The sequence below is a fragment of the Hemitrygon akajei genome, chromosome 3 (assembly GCF_048418815.1).
Source record: "Hemitrygon akajei chromosome 3, sHemAka1.3, whole genome shotgun sequence".
In the NCBI taxonomy this organism is placed as follows: domain Eukaryota; kingdom Metazoa; phylum Chordata; class Chondrichthyes; order Myliobatiformes; family Dasyatidae; genus Hemitrygon; species Hemitrygon akajei.
This window is the reverse complement of record NC_133126.1, coordinates 98,573,630-98,594,317: the sequence shown is the minus strand read 5'-3', so window position 1 is coordinate 98,594,317 and position 20,688 is coordinate 98,573,630. Positions and strand designations below refer to the sequence as shown.

Sequence of the window (20,688 nt, the reverse complement as noted above, 5' to 3'; positions counted from 1 at the left end):
GGGTGGAGATTTTTGCATAGATTCAGCACCAATGCTGCAATGTTGGCATGAAGAACTATCTTGTGCCATCAGTTTTGTGGGTGATAAGCATTTGGGAATTTTTCCAGCTGAAATAGTTTAAATATAGTTTGTTCTTGTACAGGATTGCAGATTCACTCTTTTGTTTTCACTCTCCAAAATTGACAGGTTATGTTAATTTAATATGCCCCATATAACTTCATAAAAGTGTCCATACCTAAATTTATCAGTAAACCACATACTAGCATTCAAGCGATGGTTTAAAGAGATAGGAAAGATGCATATGGAGACATGACCTACAGTGGTATGGCAACAAAGTGAAGCATAAAGTACTGAAAGTTCAGCAGGTCTCTGGCACTTGGAGAGACTTCATCAGAACTAGGAAAGTGCAAACTATGTTTAAAATTGCAGACAATATGAAGTAGGGAGAGAGTAAAGGAATGTCTGAGTGCAGACAAAAAATCTGATAGTGGTAGCTGAGATTGTGAAGGCTTGTAAATTACAGCTGAACTATTGGATGTGTGTAGGAAGTTCTGGAGGGAGAGAAACATTACTGGAGGTCTGGAATACAGGACAGAGCAGTTGCTAGAAATCTGCCAAGTAAGTGAATGGAAAAGTTTAGGTGATCAGGCTGCCTCTGTGAGTGATGTGGGTTGAATATCTCCTGGATATTCAGTTTTTCTCTGTAGGCCATTGAAAACAAAGGATGCTTGAGAGGCAATTTGAAGCACAGGATGTAACAGTTAAGGGGCTTGAGGAAGCCTCAGTTTTGGCTTTAAAGTTGTTTTAAAATCAAGGATTTCTGGGTAGAGAAAGCATTGTCTGATCGGGCACAATAGTGGTTGACATAAAATTTGTCTTGTTGCATGAACAGTTTTTATTAACTATATTTTAATTTGTTTGATAATTTGATTATGACCCAGGATTTGGATTGTTTTTCATAACTCTGGATATTATAGTGCTGTAAAATCTTCATTTCCTTGCAAAATATAGATCTAACAGTGAGATTGTATTTATTGTCCATCTCTCATTGCTCTGCAAAGGGAATAGTAATTGTTCTTGCAGTCTAGTGGTTTGTTTGTGAAGGAATGGGAGTCATGAAGTTAATGTAGGAATGTGATTATCTCCTCCTGAAAGCTATGTGGTATGTTCTTTCTGTAGACACTCTCAGGCTAGACAACTATGAAGTTCTCTTCTATAAGTTGGGGAAAGCCATTCAAAAATAAATATTCATATTACTTAGTCATACTCAATAGATGATACAATTTTGGCTAAACTCTTCCAGCATAATCCTAGTGTGCCCTGTCCTGCTGGCAGAACAGATCAACCTTGGGATGTCAGTGCCATTTGATTGAGTCATAGACACAAAGTACGGAAACTGATAATGTGCCAACCATAAAGCATCCAGTTTTATTAATATCTTTTAACATTCTTCCCACATTCCCATCAATGGCTTCAGTGTATCACTCAAGCAATTCATAGCATCCAAGTAACCTGTCAACCTACATGTGTTTGGAATGTGGAAAGGAAGCAAGAGCACTAAGAAGAAACCCACTGGATAAAAGGAACATGCAACTTCACACAGATAGCACCAGAATTGAAGCTGGGTAGCTGGAGCTGTGGAGCAGCAACTCAGAGCTGTGCCATTGCTTTGTCCTAAGTTAATAGCACCACACTCAGCAGTCATTTTGGTTCATCTGATTGACATATCCTACTTGCCAATGAATTAATAAAACTACAGGTGTTAGAATAGATTATCTCAGTATTAAAGACCAAAAAGGCCAGTGCACTTTCTTGGGACAGGCAGTTGGATTTTCCTTCAAGTTTGGCATAAAGAGCAATTTTCTCTTGGGTTTTGATTCATGTTGATCAATGTTACACAAGTAGTCCCCAAGTTACGAACATCCAACTTACGGACAACTCGTACTTACGAACCGAGGAAGGAGAACACTGTCGGCCATTTTAAGTCAGAACGCGACGCCTTCTGCCATTTTAAGTCGGATTGCGATGCCGTCCGCCATTTTAAGTCGTTGCCATTGAAACTGTGTTGAGTGTTTAACTTTGTATCTGGCTTAAATTTTTCTTAGTAAGATTCACCCTGAACCCCCCCGGCCCCCGTTCTGGTCGGCTGGTGGCACAGTGAGATCAGCGCCGAGCTCGAGTTCGATCCAGTGACAGACCGCTCCCGTGCCAGGTTGATGTCGATCCAGTGACTCCCATACCATCCGTGCCAGGTTGATGTCGAGCTCGAAACTCGACCTCGTAAAAAAAAAACACTGCCACCTCCAGTTTAAATTCCCACGTGGAATATTGTGGAGAATCAAATACTCAAACCCAGCACAGCCCCCACTTGTCCCATTTAGCCTGTCTCAGTGCGGTGGTCCTTAGGACCCGGCGGAGCTCAAGAGCCGGCGCAGCTTGGGACCCACCACCCACAATGTTTCTGTTCCATTGATGGGAAGCGATTGGAAAATAAAGTGGAAATAATAAAGTGTTTCGAAAGAGGTGAAACGCCATCAGTCATATGAAAAGCGTTAGGCTACGGTCAGTCAACGATCGGAACAATTTTAAACGATAACGGATAAAGTGAGAATAATGGAGCACGTGAAAGGCTCTGCCCCAATGAAAGCTACAATTATTACTAAGCAACGCAGTGGTTTAATTATTGGAATACATGTGTTTAAGTATTTTAATGCATAGAAAGGTAAATATATACTATATACTAAGACAAACTTTTGACTAACTGACGCTAAATAATACCAGATGTACTTGTTCCAATTTACGTACAAATCCAACTTAAAGACGGACTCAGGAACGGAACTCGTACGTAACCTGGGGACTGCCTGTATTGTAGATTTTTTAAAGCAGTATTCAATGAATAGTAGTGTCATATACTAATGGAGGTACAGTTGATTCAAAGCAACAAAATTTTTTTTCTTAACTAAGCAGAAAATGCTGGAGGAACTCTGCTGGTCAAGCAGCATCTATGGAGCAATGTTTCGGGCTGAGACCTTTCATCAGGACTGGAAAGGATGGGGGAAGAAGCCAGAATAAGAAGGTGGGGGAGGGGAAGGACATGCCAGAAGGTGAAAGAACATTAGTTCTCAGCACATTCTCATGCCTCCCTCTCCATGATCCCACCAGTTAATGTAGGCCATTGTCTTCCAGACTGTCACAGATTTTATTTAATCAGGAGATCTTCCCTCCATAGCATCTAACCTGTTGCGGCTTCAGCCCTGCACTTATTGTTACTTCCTACCACAAACAGAACTGACCTGGTTGACCTACTAGGTCAACTTGCTTTTGCCCTGCCTTTTTCATACCTTGATTCAGTCCTGTCTCCCTGTCTAGTCTCTTTCCACTAATGTGTGGCTCTTATGCATTTGATAGCTTCCAATTCCCTAATTCCCTGCTCATCTTCACCATACATATTCATCTCCACTACACCTTCATCCCACATCTAAAAGGTCTGCTTCCTTCCATTCCTCCATTGCTTCCTTCAGTGGTGGCCCAACTGTTGCCCTCATTTGATTCATGGAATTTGTCCTTGTGTTCAACGACCTTTCATTTAATTCCATTTTTGTTCTCTAGTTGAGGGTATGGGAACTCACATGAGCCCTAGCGATATCTATTTTTGTTATCTCAAACTATCCTTACTCCAGTTTTACTTGTGACCGCTCTCTCAATTCTTCCTCTGATACAGCATCTATACAGTCATCTATGTATGTAGCAGTCATATGGAACTCTGACATGCCAATGGACCCAACATCACTCACACTTCACAATAATAGTAACAAATCACACAGGCCTAGGATGTCACAGAGATTGTCAGTTCTACTCATTGTAGATAACAAAGATTGTTAAGTGGGAAAAATTTTTGCTTTCTAGTTAAAGGCCTTCAGACAGCAGAATAATTCCCTTAACTTGTCTCTTAAAATCTAAAATTACTAAATGAAATTGCCCCCTCACTCTTATAGATTCTGATAAGTAATCATATATCATACTCTAGAAACATCAAGAAAATATGGAATTTGCTAGCTTGGGGCAAGTTGTTGAAAATAGTATATGTACGTTTAAGGGAAGACTGGACAAGCAAATGAGGAAGACAAACTGGAGGGTCTTTTTAATGAAGTTGAGGAACTTCAAGTGAATCGCACATACTGGCCTGGACTATTTGAATAGCTTGTTTCTGTACTGTACATCCATGGAACCTGCCTTCATTTGGCAACTTCCATCTAAAGAATCAATCTAAAAATCTAACTTTTTATCGAGAAATGATATAAAAGATATTAAGCCGCTTAGGACCAGGATGAATGTGTGAAGAGTGGATCATGGTTGATGAATCTGTATGAATTATTTGAAGAGATGCAGTACTTGATTCAGAGGACGCTCTGTACACTTCCATCAGTTAGTTACTGATGGCAGGTTTTTTGCTTGTGAAGATCAGGAGGGAAGAAAAATCCTCAGGAGCGACAGCATAATCGATAGTGACTGTAGAGGCCAATTCTGGATCTGCAGAGTCTGGAGCAGTTGCAACAAGGGAACAGCTGGGATGGGGGCACTTGGATAGTAGGATCCTTCCTGCGCCTTCGCTTCTCTTCAGCAGCTGCTCTTCTGGATTCCTCCATTCTTAGCTACTCAGTGGATTATTGTCCTTAAGTGGTCTCTGTCACAAGCCCTGCTGCCACTCGTTGACATTGATATTTGTCTACAAGAGCTGCTGCTTAAGTTGGTCTTCATACCTCTTGTGTGGGGCACCACAATCTCTCCTGCCCTGAGAGAGCTCTCTGTAGAGTGACTGCTTTCGGTAACATGGAGCTGTCCATGTGAGACATGTGGCCTGACCAGTGGAGCTGCTTGAGCAGTAAAGTGGCCTCAGTGCTTCGAGGTTGAGCCTTCTCCAGGACCTCGTTGTTGGAGACATGATCCAGCCAGCTGATGCCCACGATGGCACACAGGCAGCACTGATGGAAGCGCTCGAGCAACCAGATTTGCTTGCAGTAGAGACCCAGGCATCGGAGCCATGTAGCACTGTTGTGGCAACAGCAGCCCTGTACACCTGGATTTCTGTGAGCAGACGCAGCTGGTGGTTCCTCCACACGTGTTTCTGGAAATTCATTGTTTCAACAGAAAGCCAGTTTCAAGGCAAGCTGGAGACACCCCTGATCCAAACACTGGCACCTCCTGGACTACATCCTGGTGTGCCAGAGGGATGTCAGATGTTCTACAGACCAGAGTCATGCTGTGCGCAGGCTGTATACGGATCATAGATTGGTCAGGGAGAAAATTAGATTGGCTATCAAGCCAAAAGTAAGGAAAAGGGGACCACAATCAAGGAGACTCCAGGTGGATAAACTCTTTGGCCTTCAAGATGTGCTCCAGTTTAAGCTAAGGGAGACACTGGACAGCAGAAGCACCCGAAGTGCAAACTCTGACACGAAAGGAATGGGAGGTACCTGAAGACTGCCATCCAAGATGTGGCTGTCAAGATAGTTGGGTACTCTTCAAGAAGAAATCAAGACTGATGGTTTGATGAAAATGACATTAAAAATCAGGAACCTGCTCCAGAAGAAACATTCCTCCCATTAAGTGGTGTTGTCGACCTAACGACCAAGAGGCCAAGGCAGAATACAGAACTGCGTGCAGCACCTTTCAAGCCAAACTGAGATACATACAAAACAATTGGTGGACTGTCCTAGCAGAATGCTGCTGTATTCAGACACCAGCACACTTGAGTCTTCTACAAATCGATGCATCTAGTATATGGTCTGACTTGTTCGATTCAAAAGTCCCTATGGTTATCCAATGGCTCCAGCCTACTGACAGAAGGAGCCATCAAGTGGCGATGGACAGAGCACTAGATCCTATTCAGGGATAATCGTCAGCTACAAGAAGCATCCATTGAAGTGATCCCCCAGCACAAGGTCAGGCCTAAGCTTGATGGCTTGCCAACTCTGGACGAGGTCAAAGATGCTCTTTCCAATCTGAAATGCCATAAAGCCCCAGGCATTGATTGGAACCCAGCAGAAGTGTACAAAATGAGTGGAGACATTCTCCTGAGCGAACTCACAAACCTGTTCACACTCTGTCGAGAGAAAGGTTCGGTCCCAAAAGACCTATGTGACACTGTAATTCTCTCTCTGTACAAGAACAAAAGGGAGCAATCAGTTTGCTCAAACTACAGAGGTGTTACCCTGCTGTCCACCACTGGGAAGATCTTCACCAGAATCCTCTTGGACTGAATCATCCGTAACATTGCCAAAAGCAACCTCACAGAGTCAGTGCAGATTCAGAGGGAACAGAGGCACATCTTCATTCTGCACCAGATACTGAAGAAGTGTCACGAACAGTTGGTTAATAAGCTTTTTGATAAGAAGCAAAGACTCAGAACAGATGAAAGATCTTCAACCAAAAATGTCAATCCTTTATTCTTTCTCACAACTGTCACCTAACTTTTGAGGTATTTCCAGCATTTTCTTGTTTTCATTTCAGATTTGTAGCTCTTTTTGGTTAAAATGTCATCAGTAGGTGCATACAGTGGATAGATAGATAGATACTTTATTCATCCCCATGGGGAAATTCAACTTTTTTCCAATGTCCCATACACTTGTTGTAGCAAAACTAATTACCGTAGATTCCGGATTTTAAGCCGCTACTTTTTTCCCACATTTTGAACAGCTTTGAACTTTGCGGCCTATAATCCGAAGCGGCTAATGCATTATTTTTTTTCATGCCGCCAAAAACATTTTGCCTCATAACAGTAGACCAATAAAATTGATGAGTAGTTCACAGAGGTCCAATGAAATTGTACGATAAATCAAGCGCACTTTCACAATTAAATTATTGTAAATCAGTCATTTGTACTCACCCTCATCAACATGGAAAACACTCGAAGCATTGTGCTGCCTACTTAGTTTAAACTATATTTGTTTTCGGTACTACATCGCGGGATGCTATGACGTCACACCCGGTTTCGCGGTGTCTTGTGGGAAAATGCCGGTTTGCGATAAACGGAAAGGAGGGGGGAGCGCATTACGCGAGCGGCTTTGGATCTGAGCGAACGCTGCTTTTAAATGCCGTTTGCGATAAACAGAAAGGAGGGGGGGAGCGCATTACGCGAGCGGCTTTGGATCTGAGCGAACTCTGCTTTTAAATGCCGTTTGCGATAAACGGAAAGGAGGGGGGAGCGCATTACGCGAGCGGCTTTGGATCTGAGCGAACGCTGCTTTTAAATGCCGTTTGCGATAAACGGAAAGGAGGGGGGAGCGCATTACGCGAGCGGCTTTGGATCTGAGCGAACGCTGCTTTTAAATGCCGTTTGCGATAAACGGAAAGGAGGGGGGAGCGCATTACGCGAGCGGCTTTGGATCTGAGCAAACGCTGCTTTTAAATGCCGTTTGCGATAAACGGAAAGGAGGGGGGGAGCGCATTACGCGAGCGGCTTTGGATCTGAGCGAACGCTGCTTTTAAGTTAAAGGTGATCAATAACTTTTCCTGGTAGGCTGCAATATATATATTTTTTTACCAGTCGTTAGGAGATATTGGAATGTTGTTCAGTAAAGAAGTATACGCAACGTATATTTAAAAGTAGCCGCGTACGGGCACGGTTCGAAAAAAAGCATTTGCAATATGTATTTGTTTTTGTTACCATATGGATTTAATTAAAAGTTAAAAAAATCCTCACGTGTAATATCTTTCTGTGTAAATATCTCATATTACAACGTGGGACACCTGCGGCCTAAAATCCGGTGCGGCCTAAAATCCGATGCGGCCTTTACAATTAAAAAATTGATTTTATTTCTAAAATTAGAGCCAGCGGCTTTTAATCAGGTGCGCTCTGTAGTCCGGAATCTACGGTACATACAATACTTAACTCAGTAAAAAATATGATATGCATCTAAATCACTATCTCAAAAAGCTAGAAAGTTTGTGAACCCTGTAGAATTTTCTCTATTTCTGCATAAATATGACCTAAAATGCGATCAGATCTTCACACGTCCTAAAACTAGATAAAGAGAACACTATTACATAAGTAACACAAAAACATTATACTAAATGTGTTTATTGAGAAAATGATCCAATATTACATGCATTTGTTGGAAAAAGTATGTGAACCATTGCTTTCAGAAACTGGTGTGATCCCCTTGTACAGCAATAACTTCAACCAAACATTTCCAGTAATTTTGATCAGTCCTGCACCTTGGCTTGGAAGAATTTTAGAAATGTCCTCCTTACAAAACTGCCTCAATTCTGGGATGTTGGTGGGCTTCCTTGAATGAGCAGAACTTTGATTCGGCCATTCCAAAACATGAAATTTCTTCTGCTTTAGCCATTCTTTGGTAGACTGACCTGTGTTTAGAGTGGTTGTGCTGCATGACCCACTTTCTCTTGGGCTTCAGTTCATGGACGGATACCCTGACATTATCCTGTAGAATTTACTGGTGCAATTCAGAATTCATAGTTCCATCAATGATGGCATGTTGTCCTGGTCAGGAGGCAGCAAAACAGGCCCAAACAATGACACTGCCACCACCATGTTTCACAGATAGAATGGGGTTCTTATGATGGAATGCAGTGTTTGCTTTTTGCCAAACATAATGATTCTCATTTAAGCCATAAAGCTGTTTTGGACTCAACCATCTACAGAACATTCTTGCTATATCCTTCTGGCTTATCCATGTGGTCTAGCAAACTTCAGGCAGGCAGCAATGCTCTTCTTGGAGAGCAGTGACTTTTCCCTTGCAATCCTGCCATACACACCATTGTTCAGAGTTTGTCTAATGGTAGACTCACGAGCACTGAGATTAGCCAGAGAGGCCTATAGCTCCTTAGATGTTACTCTGGGGTTCTTTAACCTCCTGGAATATTATATGCCTTGCTCTTTGATTGATTCTTGTAGGTTGACCACTCCTGGGGAGAGTAACAACACTGAATTTCCTCTATTTGTACACCATCTGCCTGTCTGTGGATTGGCGAAGCCCAAATTCTTTAGAAATGGTTTTGTATTCTTTTCCAGCCTGGTGAGCATCAACGTTTTGTTTTCCTGAGCTCCTCAGAAATCTCATTTGCTTGAGGCATGGTATACTTCCAAACCCTTTGTGATGAAGATCAGACTTTGATAGTGAAGACGCAGGTTTATGTTCTTTAAATAGGGCAGGGCCTCCCACACTCACATCTGATTGTCATCCCATTGATTGAAACATCTGTAGTCTAATTTACCAATAAACTAGAGGTTCACATACTTTCCAACAAATACATGTAATATTGGATCATTTTCTCAATAAATGAAAATGTATGATATTTTTGTATTATTTATTTAATTGGGTTCTTTTCATCTAGTTTTAGACGCGTGAAGATCTGATCACATTTTAGGTCATTTTCATGCAGAAATAGAGAAAATTATAAAGGGTTCACAAACTTTCTAGCACCACTGTATAAGGATCAAAAAGCTGTTGGAATGCTAATATTTAATCTTGGAGGACTGGGATTAAGAGGAAGCAACTCATTATTTAGACAAACCTGTAGCACAGAAAATAGATCTGAGCATGGTACCTGAAGTGTGTGCAGTGTGCTTTACCAGCATGATACATTGATTGGAATGGAGAGGTTAGAGTTAGCTGTGCATGCTGCGACTCTATTGGACAAATGTTGAAGCTAAGCTATTATGAGAACTATAGTTTGGAAAGGAAACAGTTTGTACAGTCAGCCCTCCTTATCCACGGATTCTGTATGCGCGAATTCAACCATTCGCGAATTGCGAAAACCCAGAAGTGCTCTTCCAGCACTTGTTGTTCGAGCATGTACAGACTTTTTTTTTCTTGTCATTATTCCCTAAACAATGCAGTATAACCACCATGTTATATAGCATTTACATTGTATTAGGTATTATAAGTAATCTAGAGATGATTTTAAAGTATATGGGAGAATGTGTGTGGGTTATCATGCAAAGGGATCAAAAAAAATCGGAAGTTCTCTTACTAAGTAAGTCCGAACAGGTACATCCGCTATTAGCGTCAGTTAGTCAAACGTTTGTCTTGGTATATAGTATATATTTTACCTTTCTATGCATATAAAACACTTAATAACGTATGTTTCAGCGCCAGGCTCGGGAAGTTCCCGAGTTCGATCTAGTGACAGATCGCTATGGAGTGCGCTCTCCACTGTGCCGGGTTGATGTGGAGGATTAAAAACCCAAAACCCAAAACCCAATAATTAAACCACTGTGTTGCTTAGTAATAATTGTAGCTTTCATCGGGGCAGAGCCTTTCTCACTTTATCCTTTAAAATTGTTCTGATCGTTGACCGACATAGCCTGACGCTTTTACAATGACCGATGACATTTCATCTCTTTCCGATCGCTTTATTATTTCCACTTTATTTTCAATCGTGATTATTTTTGTGAACAGAAACACTGCGCATTCAGAGCTCTGGCACCAGGTCATGATGTGCCTCTCTTGCCTTAAAGGTGTCCCCTCTTAGTTTTTGATTTCCTAATCATGCCCTCTGATGATTTTATGCACCTCTATAATGTCACTCCTTAGTCTTCACAAGTAAAACCCTAGCTTGTTGAACATCGGCACAAGTAGAGAAGAAGTGAGATGGGATTACGGATAACTGATCACTCGACCAGGACACAACCATAATTCAGTTAACAGTCTAACTCTTTATATTTAGCTGCTTCCTGAATTCATATTTTAATGTATTTTAGTAATAGCATTGAATAAGTGGGTCATCAAAAATAAGGGAGATCTTGATCGGCTAAGTGGACTGAAGATTAGCAAATCCTTTTGATTTGCATAAGTGCAAAGCGTTGCATTTTGGCAAGTAGGACTAATATAATTAAAGGAATGTTGTGAAACAGACCTAGGAGGTGTGATGCTGAAGCTTTATAAGGCATTGGGCAGCCCCTTATCTAAGAAAGGATGTGCTGACATTGGAGAGGGTTCACAGGAGGTTCACAAGAATGACCTCATATGAGGAGTGTTTGGCTCTGGGCTTGTACTCTCTGAAGTTTAGAAGAATGAGGACTGATTTCATTGAAACTGATCGAATATAGAAAGGCTTAGATAGGGTGGATGTGAAGAGGATGTACCAATATGGTCTTCTGGTAAGAAAGCAGCAAGTTCGATTGCAGTAGGTTCTATGGGGTCAATTAAAGGTGTTATCGTCCTTTTTAAATATTTTTTATGATTGCAAGACCCTGCTGGATATTAAGAATTTGAGGTATACCCCATCAGCAAGATGCTCATTGGAGAAACTGAAGGAGCTGGACTTGGTGCACATCATGTTGCTGTGTGCATCAGAGACGTTGGAGGAGTTGGTGTGCGGTCTAACAGCAAGTGATCATCTCATTTGCTTTTCTTGTGTGATTCACTGATTTATTGATGGGACTAGGTCTCCAGTCGAAGTGTTGCCTGTTTACAGCCACCCAACAGAGGGGCTTTAGAGCTGGTGCACTCTGCTGGAATGCTGGGGCGGTGTGGTGCGGCGTCCAAGTTGAGTCAGTGCTGCGCCCAGTGTTCATTCAACAGAAGACCAGCTGTATTTTGTTTGATTGCAGATGTCTGCTTGGACTCAGGGTCTTGGATTTTTTTTGTGTGACTGTATTTTACTGATATATGTGCCTTGTGTTTGATTTGTTTTGCATCTTGGCTCTGGAGTAATGCTGCTTCATTTGGCTGTGTTCATGGGTATGGTTGAATGACAATTAAACTTGAACTATAGTGAGGGAGTCTAGGACCAGAGGACACCAGCTCAGAGTAGAAGGATGTCCCTTTACAACAGAGGTGAGGAGGAATTTCATTAGCCAGAGAATGGTGAATCTGTGGAATTCATTGCCACAAATGACTGTGGAGTCCAAGTCATTGAGTTTATTTAAAGTGGAGGTTGTTGGGTTCTTGATTAGTAAGGGCATCAAAGATTAGAGGGAGAAGGCAGGAGAATGGACTGAGAGTGATAATAAATTAACCTTGATGAAATGGCACAGAAGACTCGATGGGCCAAATGGCCTAATTCTGCTGCTATATCTCATGCTCTTTTGGTCTTGCGTAGTTCATTGAAACTGACATCGTAGGTAGACATGGTGGGGAAGAAAGCATCTGGCACACTAGCCGTTTTTTAGACTATAAAATATAGGTGCAGAATTAGGCCATTTGGCCCTTTGAGTCTGCTTCACCATTCTGCAACTTTATTGGTCAGGACATTGAGTACAGGAATGTTATGTTGTGCAAGATGTTAGTGAGACCATACTTGGAACATTTTTCTCCAGTCCTGCTGAAGAGTCTTGGCCTGAAACATCGACTGTACTCTTTTCTTCCACAGATGCTGCCTGGCTGCTGAGCTCCTCCAGCATTTTGTGTGTTGCTTGGATTTCCAGCATCTGCAGATTTTATCTTGTTTGTGACTGGATTACTACACTGAAAAGTCTCTTCCAGGGATGCCTACCCTGAAGAAGTTAAAATCTTCCTTTTAGGAGTTCAGTGAAACCCTGTCACTGTTTGCCTTCTTTGATCTCTGCAGCCCTCTGACTCTTCGACCACATGTTTACCCAGACCTGCTACCACAGCCATGTCACCTATCACCGTGTGTTTCTCCCTCTCCTCCCTTCACCTTTTAAATCTACTCCTCATGTTTTTTTCTCCAGTCCTGCTGAAAGGTCTCAGCCCCAAAACATCGATTTACTCTTTTTCCATAGATGCTGCCTGGCCTGCTGAGTTCCTCCAGCATTTTGCGTGTGTTGCTTAGATTTCCAGCATCTGTAGATTTTCTCATGTCTGTGCTTGGAATATTGATTTTTGATCACCCTGTTGTAGGAAAGACATCATTAAACTGGAAAGAATGCAAAGAAAATTTAGGAGGACGTTGCCAGGCTTGAAGTACTGAGTTTTTGGGAGTAGTTGAACAGACTAGAACTTTATTCCTTGGAACAGTGGAAATTGAGGGGTATAGAAGCAACAGGAGTGTAGATAGAACAAATGCATATAGTCTTTATCCAGAGAGGAGAACTAAAAACGTGAGGGTGAGAGTTGAAAGATTTAAAAGGGACCTGAGAGGCAACTTATGCAGAAGATGGTGCAAATGTGGAAAAAATTGCCAGTGCTTGAGGTAGATACAATAAGAACATTAAAATGCCTTTTGTTGATTACATGGACTGGAGGGGTTTACAGGTAAATGGGGTCAGCACGGATGAGTTGGACTGAAGGCCCTGTTCCCATGCTGTATTGCTCTGAGTCTAGCTATTACAAAGATAGGAAATAATTCCATTTACTGCTACCACAGATGTTATGGCCTTTCTATCTATAATTTCATCCTTGCAGGTTTCAAGATACCAATGAAATTTTTTGCCTATTTCTCTCCAGGAAAGATTGAAGTTGGTGACAGTTCTTGGTGCTGGTCTTCTGTGTGGCACCGCTTTAGCAGTCATCGTTCCAGAAGGGGTTCATGCACTCTATGAGGATGCTCTGCATGGTAAGTCTTAGATTCCAAGTGGGAAGGCTTCTGGTAAAGGTAATTGAATGGTCTATGAAGTTCAGTAAAGTTAACCAAGAGTGATCCATCTGAGTCCAAAGTACAGCTAGTAATTTAATCTCTGAGGATATGGTGAGTTTGCCATGTCTGAGAGTACTCCTGTGAAGTGGTGTGGGCCACAAGAGGTAACTTGTCTTTAAAAGCTGATCCTGAGCCCTGATGCTAGATAGATTTTGGACACTTCTGTTGCAAAGGACTTGAGACTGATTTTTAAAAAAATGTTCTTGATCATTTCAGATGGTAAAACTAAAAAGAACTGACAAAACAATAATAAATAATTTAAACTACTCTGAAGTATTACAATTTAACCAAAAAAATTTAAAGTAAGCAAAATTTTAAAATTACTCCAATTTCTGTGCACTTTTTACTCGAGATCAGCAACCCCTTCAGTGAGTGGGGTTTGCTCCTTAAATCATCCATGGCCAGTGTAAAGCTGAGGGGACTTGGTACAAGGTGGGTCTGGCCCCTGGCTTCAACACCTTGAGCCCTACTGTTATGTCAGAAACTTATCTAGTGTTAGTGCAGAACAAACCTCAGCTCATTTTGACTTCCTTGTTCTAATGCACGTGTACACAAGTCAGATAATGGAACTGCAAGGTGGTTCTCTGCAAAACTGCCAACCAGAGGCAAGTAAAGTTCACTTCGCAGTAGATGAATTAGCTGTATTAGACTCTTAGCAAGTAGAGATGAAATGTATTAATCCATTGAGGTGAGAGAATAATTGGTAATTTTACCAGGGCATAAACATAATTCAGTTAACATTTGATAATTTGACATTTTACTGCTTCCTGTACACCTAGTGGAAATAGGAAATTTAATTGCCTTTGCCAATTTTCATCCTGTTCTTACTTTGAGGCATATTTGATTTTCTTCATATCTCTATCACCATTTCAGGTTAACGATCAGCAGGCAATCTGTACTCACTGCTGTAATTTTCCACAACCGATCTCAGTTAGTAAGATTACGGGTAGAAGGTAGGAGAACGGTGTTGAGAAGGACAGCAAATCAGCCACAGTGGAATGGCAGAGAAGACTTGATGGGCTGAAATATTGAGAGGTCTAGATAGAATGGATGTGGTTGGAGAGGATGTTCCCTATAGTCAGTCATAGAGAGTCAGAAGAGCACAGCATAGAAACAGGTCTTTCAGCCTATCTAGCCAGTGACAAACCATATAAACTGCCTACTCCCAACAACTTCCATATCCCTACCATTTTGTGCATATCCTAACTGCTCTAAAATGTTGAAATTGATCTCACATGTACTTCTTGCACTGGCAGCTCGACTCACACTCTTAGAACCCTCTGAATGAAGTTTCCCGCAAGTTCTCCTTGAACTTTTCACCCTTAACCCATGACCTCTAGATGTAGGCCCAAGCCTGTTTTCATTTACCGTATCTATAACTCTCATAATTTTATATACATCTATCAAATCAAAGTCCTAACCTATGCAATTTTTCCTTATAACCCACTCCCGGCAAAGTACTCTCTACACTTCCACCCTTTATTTTTTACAGCTACAAGAAAAGGTTTGTGAATTTTGCTATTACCTTTTTTTCTGCATTAATTACTCATAAAATGTGGTCTGATCTTCATGAAGTCACAATAATAGACAAACACAATCTGCCTAAGCTGATAACACACAAACAATTGTAATTTTCATGTCTTTATTGAACACATTGTTTAATCATTCACATTCTAGGCTGAAAAAAGTATGGAATCCTTGTATTTAGTAACTGGTAGCACCTCCTTTAGAGCAATAACCTCCACCAAACATTTCCTGTAATTGCTGATCAGACTCACACAACAGTGAGGGGATATTTTAGACCATTCCTGCATGCAAAACTATTTCAGTTCATTAATATTTCTGGGATACCTTGCATGAACAACCCTCTCCAGGTCAATGCCACAGCATCTCAATTGGGTTAAGGTCTGCACTCTGACTTGATCATTCTGAAACAGAAATTTTCTTTTTTTTTAAAAAACCTTTCTGTTGTTGATTTACTCTTGTGTTTTGATCATTGTCTTATTGCATCATCCAACTTCTATTAAGCTTCAGGTGATGAACCGCTACCCTTACATTCTCCTGTAAAATGTTATGATACAATTTTGAATTCATTGTTCCTTTAACAACTGCCCAGGCCCTGAGGCAGCAAATTAGCCCCAAACCATGATGCTGCTTCCACCATGCTTCACAGTTGGGATGAGGTTTTGATGTTGGTGTTCAGTGCCCTTTTCCCTCCAAACATAAGAGGTGGGACATCAGGTGGTCTTTTGCAAACTTGAGACGTGCAGTAATTTTTTTTTGGAGAGCAGTTGTTTTCCTCCGTGGTGTCCTTCCATGAACACCTTTCTTGTTCAGTGTTTTTCTTACAGTGGACACATGAACAGACTATCGCAAGTTCTAGAGATTTCTGCAGGTCTTTTGCTGCATTAAATTTCATCTGCCTTTTTACAGCCCATTTTACCAGCTAGTCCAGATCCTACTGCAAACCTCGATAGCCTTCCTCGCTGTCCATTACACCCGAGTTTTGGTGTCATCCACAAATTTGCTGATCCAGTTAACCACATTATCATCAATATTATTTATATAGGTGACAAACAACAATAGACACAGTACCGATCCCTGCAGCACTTCACTAGTCACAGGCCTCCAGTCAGAGAGGCAACAATCTACCTCCACTTGGCTTCTCCCACAAAGCCAATTTCTAATGCAATTTACACAAAGTACACTGCAGATGCTGTGGTCTTCGTCAAGCACCTCCGCTCTGTCCACCACAACAGACAGGATCTCCCAGTTGCCACCCACTTCAACTCTGCTTCACATTCCTATTTAGATATGTCCATACATGGCCTCTACTGCCATGATGAGGTCAAACTCAGGTTGGAGGAGCAACACCTCATATACCGTCTGGGTAGTCTCCAGCCCTTGGTATGAGCATCGAATTCTCCAGCTTCCGGTAATTCCCTCCCTCTCCCTTCTCCCATCCCACTTTCACTCTGCCTCGTCTTCTAGCTGCCTATCACCTCTCTCATGATTCTGCCTTCTACTACCCATAGTGCTTTCCCCTTACATTCCTTCTTCACCTCTCCTGCCTATCCCCTCCCTGCTTCCCCTCCCCCACCCCTTGATCTTTCCTCTGATTGGTTTTTCACCTGGCACCTTCCACCCTCCCCCCACCTTCTTTATAGGGCCCCTGCTCCCTCCTTTTTCAGTCCTGACAAAGGGTCTCGGCCCAAAACGTTGACTGCTCGTTTCAACAGATGCTGCTTGACCTGCTGAGTTCATCCAGCTTGTTTGTACGTGTCTAATGCAATTTAATACTTCATTTTGCATGCTGAGTGACTGACCCTTCTTGACCAACCTCCCATGTGGGACCTTATCAAATGCCTTGCTAAAGTCCATGTAGACAACATCCATTGCCTTGCCTTCATCAACTTTCCTAGTAACTTCCTCGAATAAACTAAAATATTGGTTAGACGTGACCTACCACACACAAAGCCTTGCTGACTATCCCTAATCAGTCCATTTTTATCCAAATACTCATATCTGGTCCCTTAGAATTGCTTCTGATAACTCATCCACGACTGATGTCAGGCTTACCAGCCTATAATTTCCTGGTTTATTTTTAGAGCCTTTCTTAAACAGTGAAATGCCATTAGCTACCCTCCAATCCTCTGGTACCTCACCTGTCACTAAGGATGATTTTTAAATTTCTGCACTTGCCTCAGGGTCTGAAGGAACACCTTTTCTGTCCCTGGGGATTTATCCACTCTAATTTACACCAAGAGAGCAAACACCTTCTCTGTAATCTGTATAGCGTTCATGAAGTCAATGCTGCTTTGCCTCACTCTATAGTCTCAGTGTTCTTTCCCTGAGTGAATACAGATGCAAAAATCCATTTAAGATCTCCCCCATCTCTTTTGGCTCTATGCATGGATTACCATTCTGATTTTTCCTTTGCAATCCTTTTGCTCTTAATGTTTCAGTAGAAACCCTTGGGATTCACCTTCACCTCGTCTGTGAAAGCAACCTCGTGCCTTTTTTTTAACCCTCCTGATATCTTGGGTGTTCTGTTGCATATCTTATACTTCATAAGTAGCTCATTTGTTCCTACCCACCTATATCTGCTATGCTCCTTTTTTTTTCCTTAACCAGGGCTCCATATCTTTTGGCGGGGTGGGGCGGGGGGGGGGGGGGAACAAGGTTCCCTAAAACTGTTATCTTTACTTTTACCTCTGGCATACAAGCTTTGTACTCTCAACATTTCACCTTTGAAAGCCTCCCACTTACCAAGTATACCTTTGCCAGAAAACAGCCTGTCCCAATCCACACTTGCCAGATCATTTTTGATACAATCAAAATTGGCCTTTCTCTAGTTTAGAATCTCAACCCGCGGGCCAGATCTATCTCTTTCCATATTTACTTTGAAACTAATGGCATTATGATCACGGGATGCAAAGTGTTCCTCATACACAAACTTCTGTCACCTGCTCTGTCTCATTCCCTAATAGCAGATTTGTACACACTCTCATTTGGACTCTTATGGACTGAGTAAGGAAATTTTCCAGAACACATTTGACAAACTCTCTCCATCCCATCTCGTTTTTTTAACGAGGAGTCCCAGTCAATATGTGGAAAGTTTAAAATCACCTACTATAACAACCTTGTGGTTCTTGCAATAGTCTGCAATCACTCTCTCTCTACAGATTTGTTCCTCCAAATCCTGTGGACTGTTGTGTGGTCCCCCCTTGTGTAGCCCCATTAACATAGTCATATCTCTCTTATTCCTCTGTTCCACCCAAAAAGCTTCACTAGATGAGCTCTCCAGTCTGTCCTGTCTGAGCACTGCCTGACCCTCCCCCTTTAATCCCTCCCACTTTGTTGCATCTAAAACAACCTGATCCTGGAATATTGAGCTGCCAGTCCTGCCCCCTCCTGCAACCAAGTCTCACTAAGGTGTGTGATATCATAATTCCATGTGTTGATCCATACCCTGAGCTCATCTGCCTCTCCTATGATATTTCTTGCATTGAAATATATACAACTTGGAATATTAGTTGCACCATGCTCAACCTTTTGATTCCTGACTCTGTTTGAGGACTTAGCAACATCTGTCTCCACAACCTCTCCATTAACTGTTCTGGCAATCTGGTTCCCATCCTGCTGCGACTCTAGTTTAAACCCTACCGCGCAGCAATAGCAAACCTTCCCACTACGATCTTAGCCCCCTTCTAGTTCAGGTGCAACCCATCCCTTCTGTACAGGCCCCACCTCCCTGGAAGAGAGCCCGATGATCCAAAAATCTGATGCCCTCCCTCCTACATCAACTCCTTAGCCACGTATTAAACTGTATAATCTTCTTTGTTCAGGCCTCACTAGCATGTGGTATGGATAGCAATCCTGAGATCATAGCCCTGGAGGTCCTGCCTTTTAACTTAGCACCTAACTCCTTGAACTCCCTATGTAGAACCTCGTCACTGATCTTACCCATGTCATTGGTACCTACATGGACCACGACCCTGTTCACCCTCCCATTTGATGAGAATGCTGAGGACTCGATCTGAGATATCCCAGACCCTGGCACCCAAGAGGCAACATATCATCTGAGGTCTACGTGGATTGGTGATAACATCTCCTCGCCAATGATCAACACTGGTGCACCTCAGGGATGTGTGCTTAGTCCACTGCTCTACTCTTTATGTACCCATGACTTTGTGGCTAGGCATAGCTCAAATACCATCAATAAATTTGATGACGATATAACCATTGTTGGTAGAATCTCAGGTGGTGACGAGAGAGCGTACAGGAGTGAGATAGCCAACTGGTGGAGTGATGTCACAGCAACAATCTGCCACTCAATGCCAGTAAGACAAAAGAGCTGATTGTGGACTTCAGGAAGGGTAAGATGAAGGGACACATACCAGTCCTCAGAAGTAGAGAGAATGAGTAGTTTCAAGTTCCTGGGTGTCATGATCTGAGGATCTATCCTGGTCCCAACATATCGATGCAGATATAAAGAAGGCAAGACAACAGCTATACTTCATTAGGAGTGTGAAAAGATTTAGTATGCCAACAAATGCACTCAAACTTCTATAGATGTACAATGGAGAGCATTCTGACAGGCTGCATCACTGTCTGGTATGGAGGGGCTACTGCACAGGACCAAAAGAAGCTGTAGAGGATTGTAAATTTAGTCAGCTCCATCTTGGGCACTAGCCTACAAAGTACCCAGGATATCTTCAAGGAGTGGTGTCTCAGAAAGGCAGGGTACAATTTTAAGGACCTCCAGTACCCAGGGTATGCCCTTTTCTCACTGTTGCCATTGGATAGGAGGTACAGAAGCCTGAAGGCACACATTCAGCAATTCAGGAACAGCTTCTTCCCCTCTGCCATCCGATTCCTTTTTCATTTCATTTTTCAATCTTTTTATTGATTTCCAGTAAAAAAATATACAAATCAGAGGAGAAGTTCAGCAAACAGATAATCAAAAGACATATAAACAGCAATAAAGAAAAGTATATATTATCAAAATCAAATGGTATAATGTTACGCTGTTTATATATACAGTATAATTAAAAAAAACCACAACTCTTAACAAATCGTAAAAAAAAAATTAGAAAATTTTGTTTATATAAAGGGAAAAAAAAACCCCACTAAACTAAATTGGAACAAAAATAAGAAAAGAAAAAAGAAAGATTGGGCAGTCCATTTGATGAAAAATTTAGAAGAAAAAAAGAAAGAGAAAAAACATCCCTCCAGTCACCTCGGAACCTTCATGGATAAGGATTTCCCCCAAAAAGAATAAAGAAAAATAAATAAATAAAAAGTAAATTAAATCATATGAAAATATTGAATAAAGGGTTGCCAGACTTGCTCAAAAATAAAAGATGTATCATACATCTGGCTTCTAATTTTCTCCAAGCTTAAACATGACATAATGGTGGAGAGCCAATAGAAAACAGTAGGCGGATTAGAATCTTTCCAATATAACAAGATAGCTCTCCTAGCCAGTAAAATTGAAAAGGCTATCACGTGTTGAGCGGAAGCAGATACTCTACCTACTTCCTCTGGAATAATCCTGAAAATTGCCATAAGTGAATTGGGTTGAACATCCACATCTATAACTTTAGATAGTATTCTAAA

At 41.7% G+C, this 20,688-nt stretch overlaps 1 protein-coding gene across 1 annotated transcript in view; it reads left to right on the top strand.

The window, feature by feature from the left end:
• slc39a9 (solute carrier family 39 member 9) overlaps positions 1–20,688 on the top strand; it is a 60,149-nt gene that overhangs the window by 11,823 nt on the left and 27,638 nt on the right. The window contains exon 2 of the mRNA XM_073040440.1: positions 13,377–13,485. Coding sequence (XP_072896541.1) covers positions 13,377–13,485 — 109 coding nt within the window. The remainder of the gene's footprint in view (positions 1–13,376; positions 13,486–20,688) is intronic.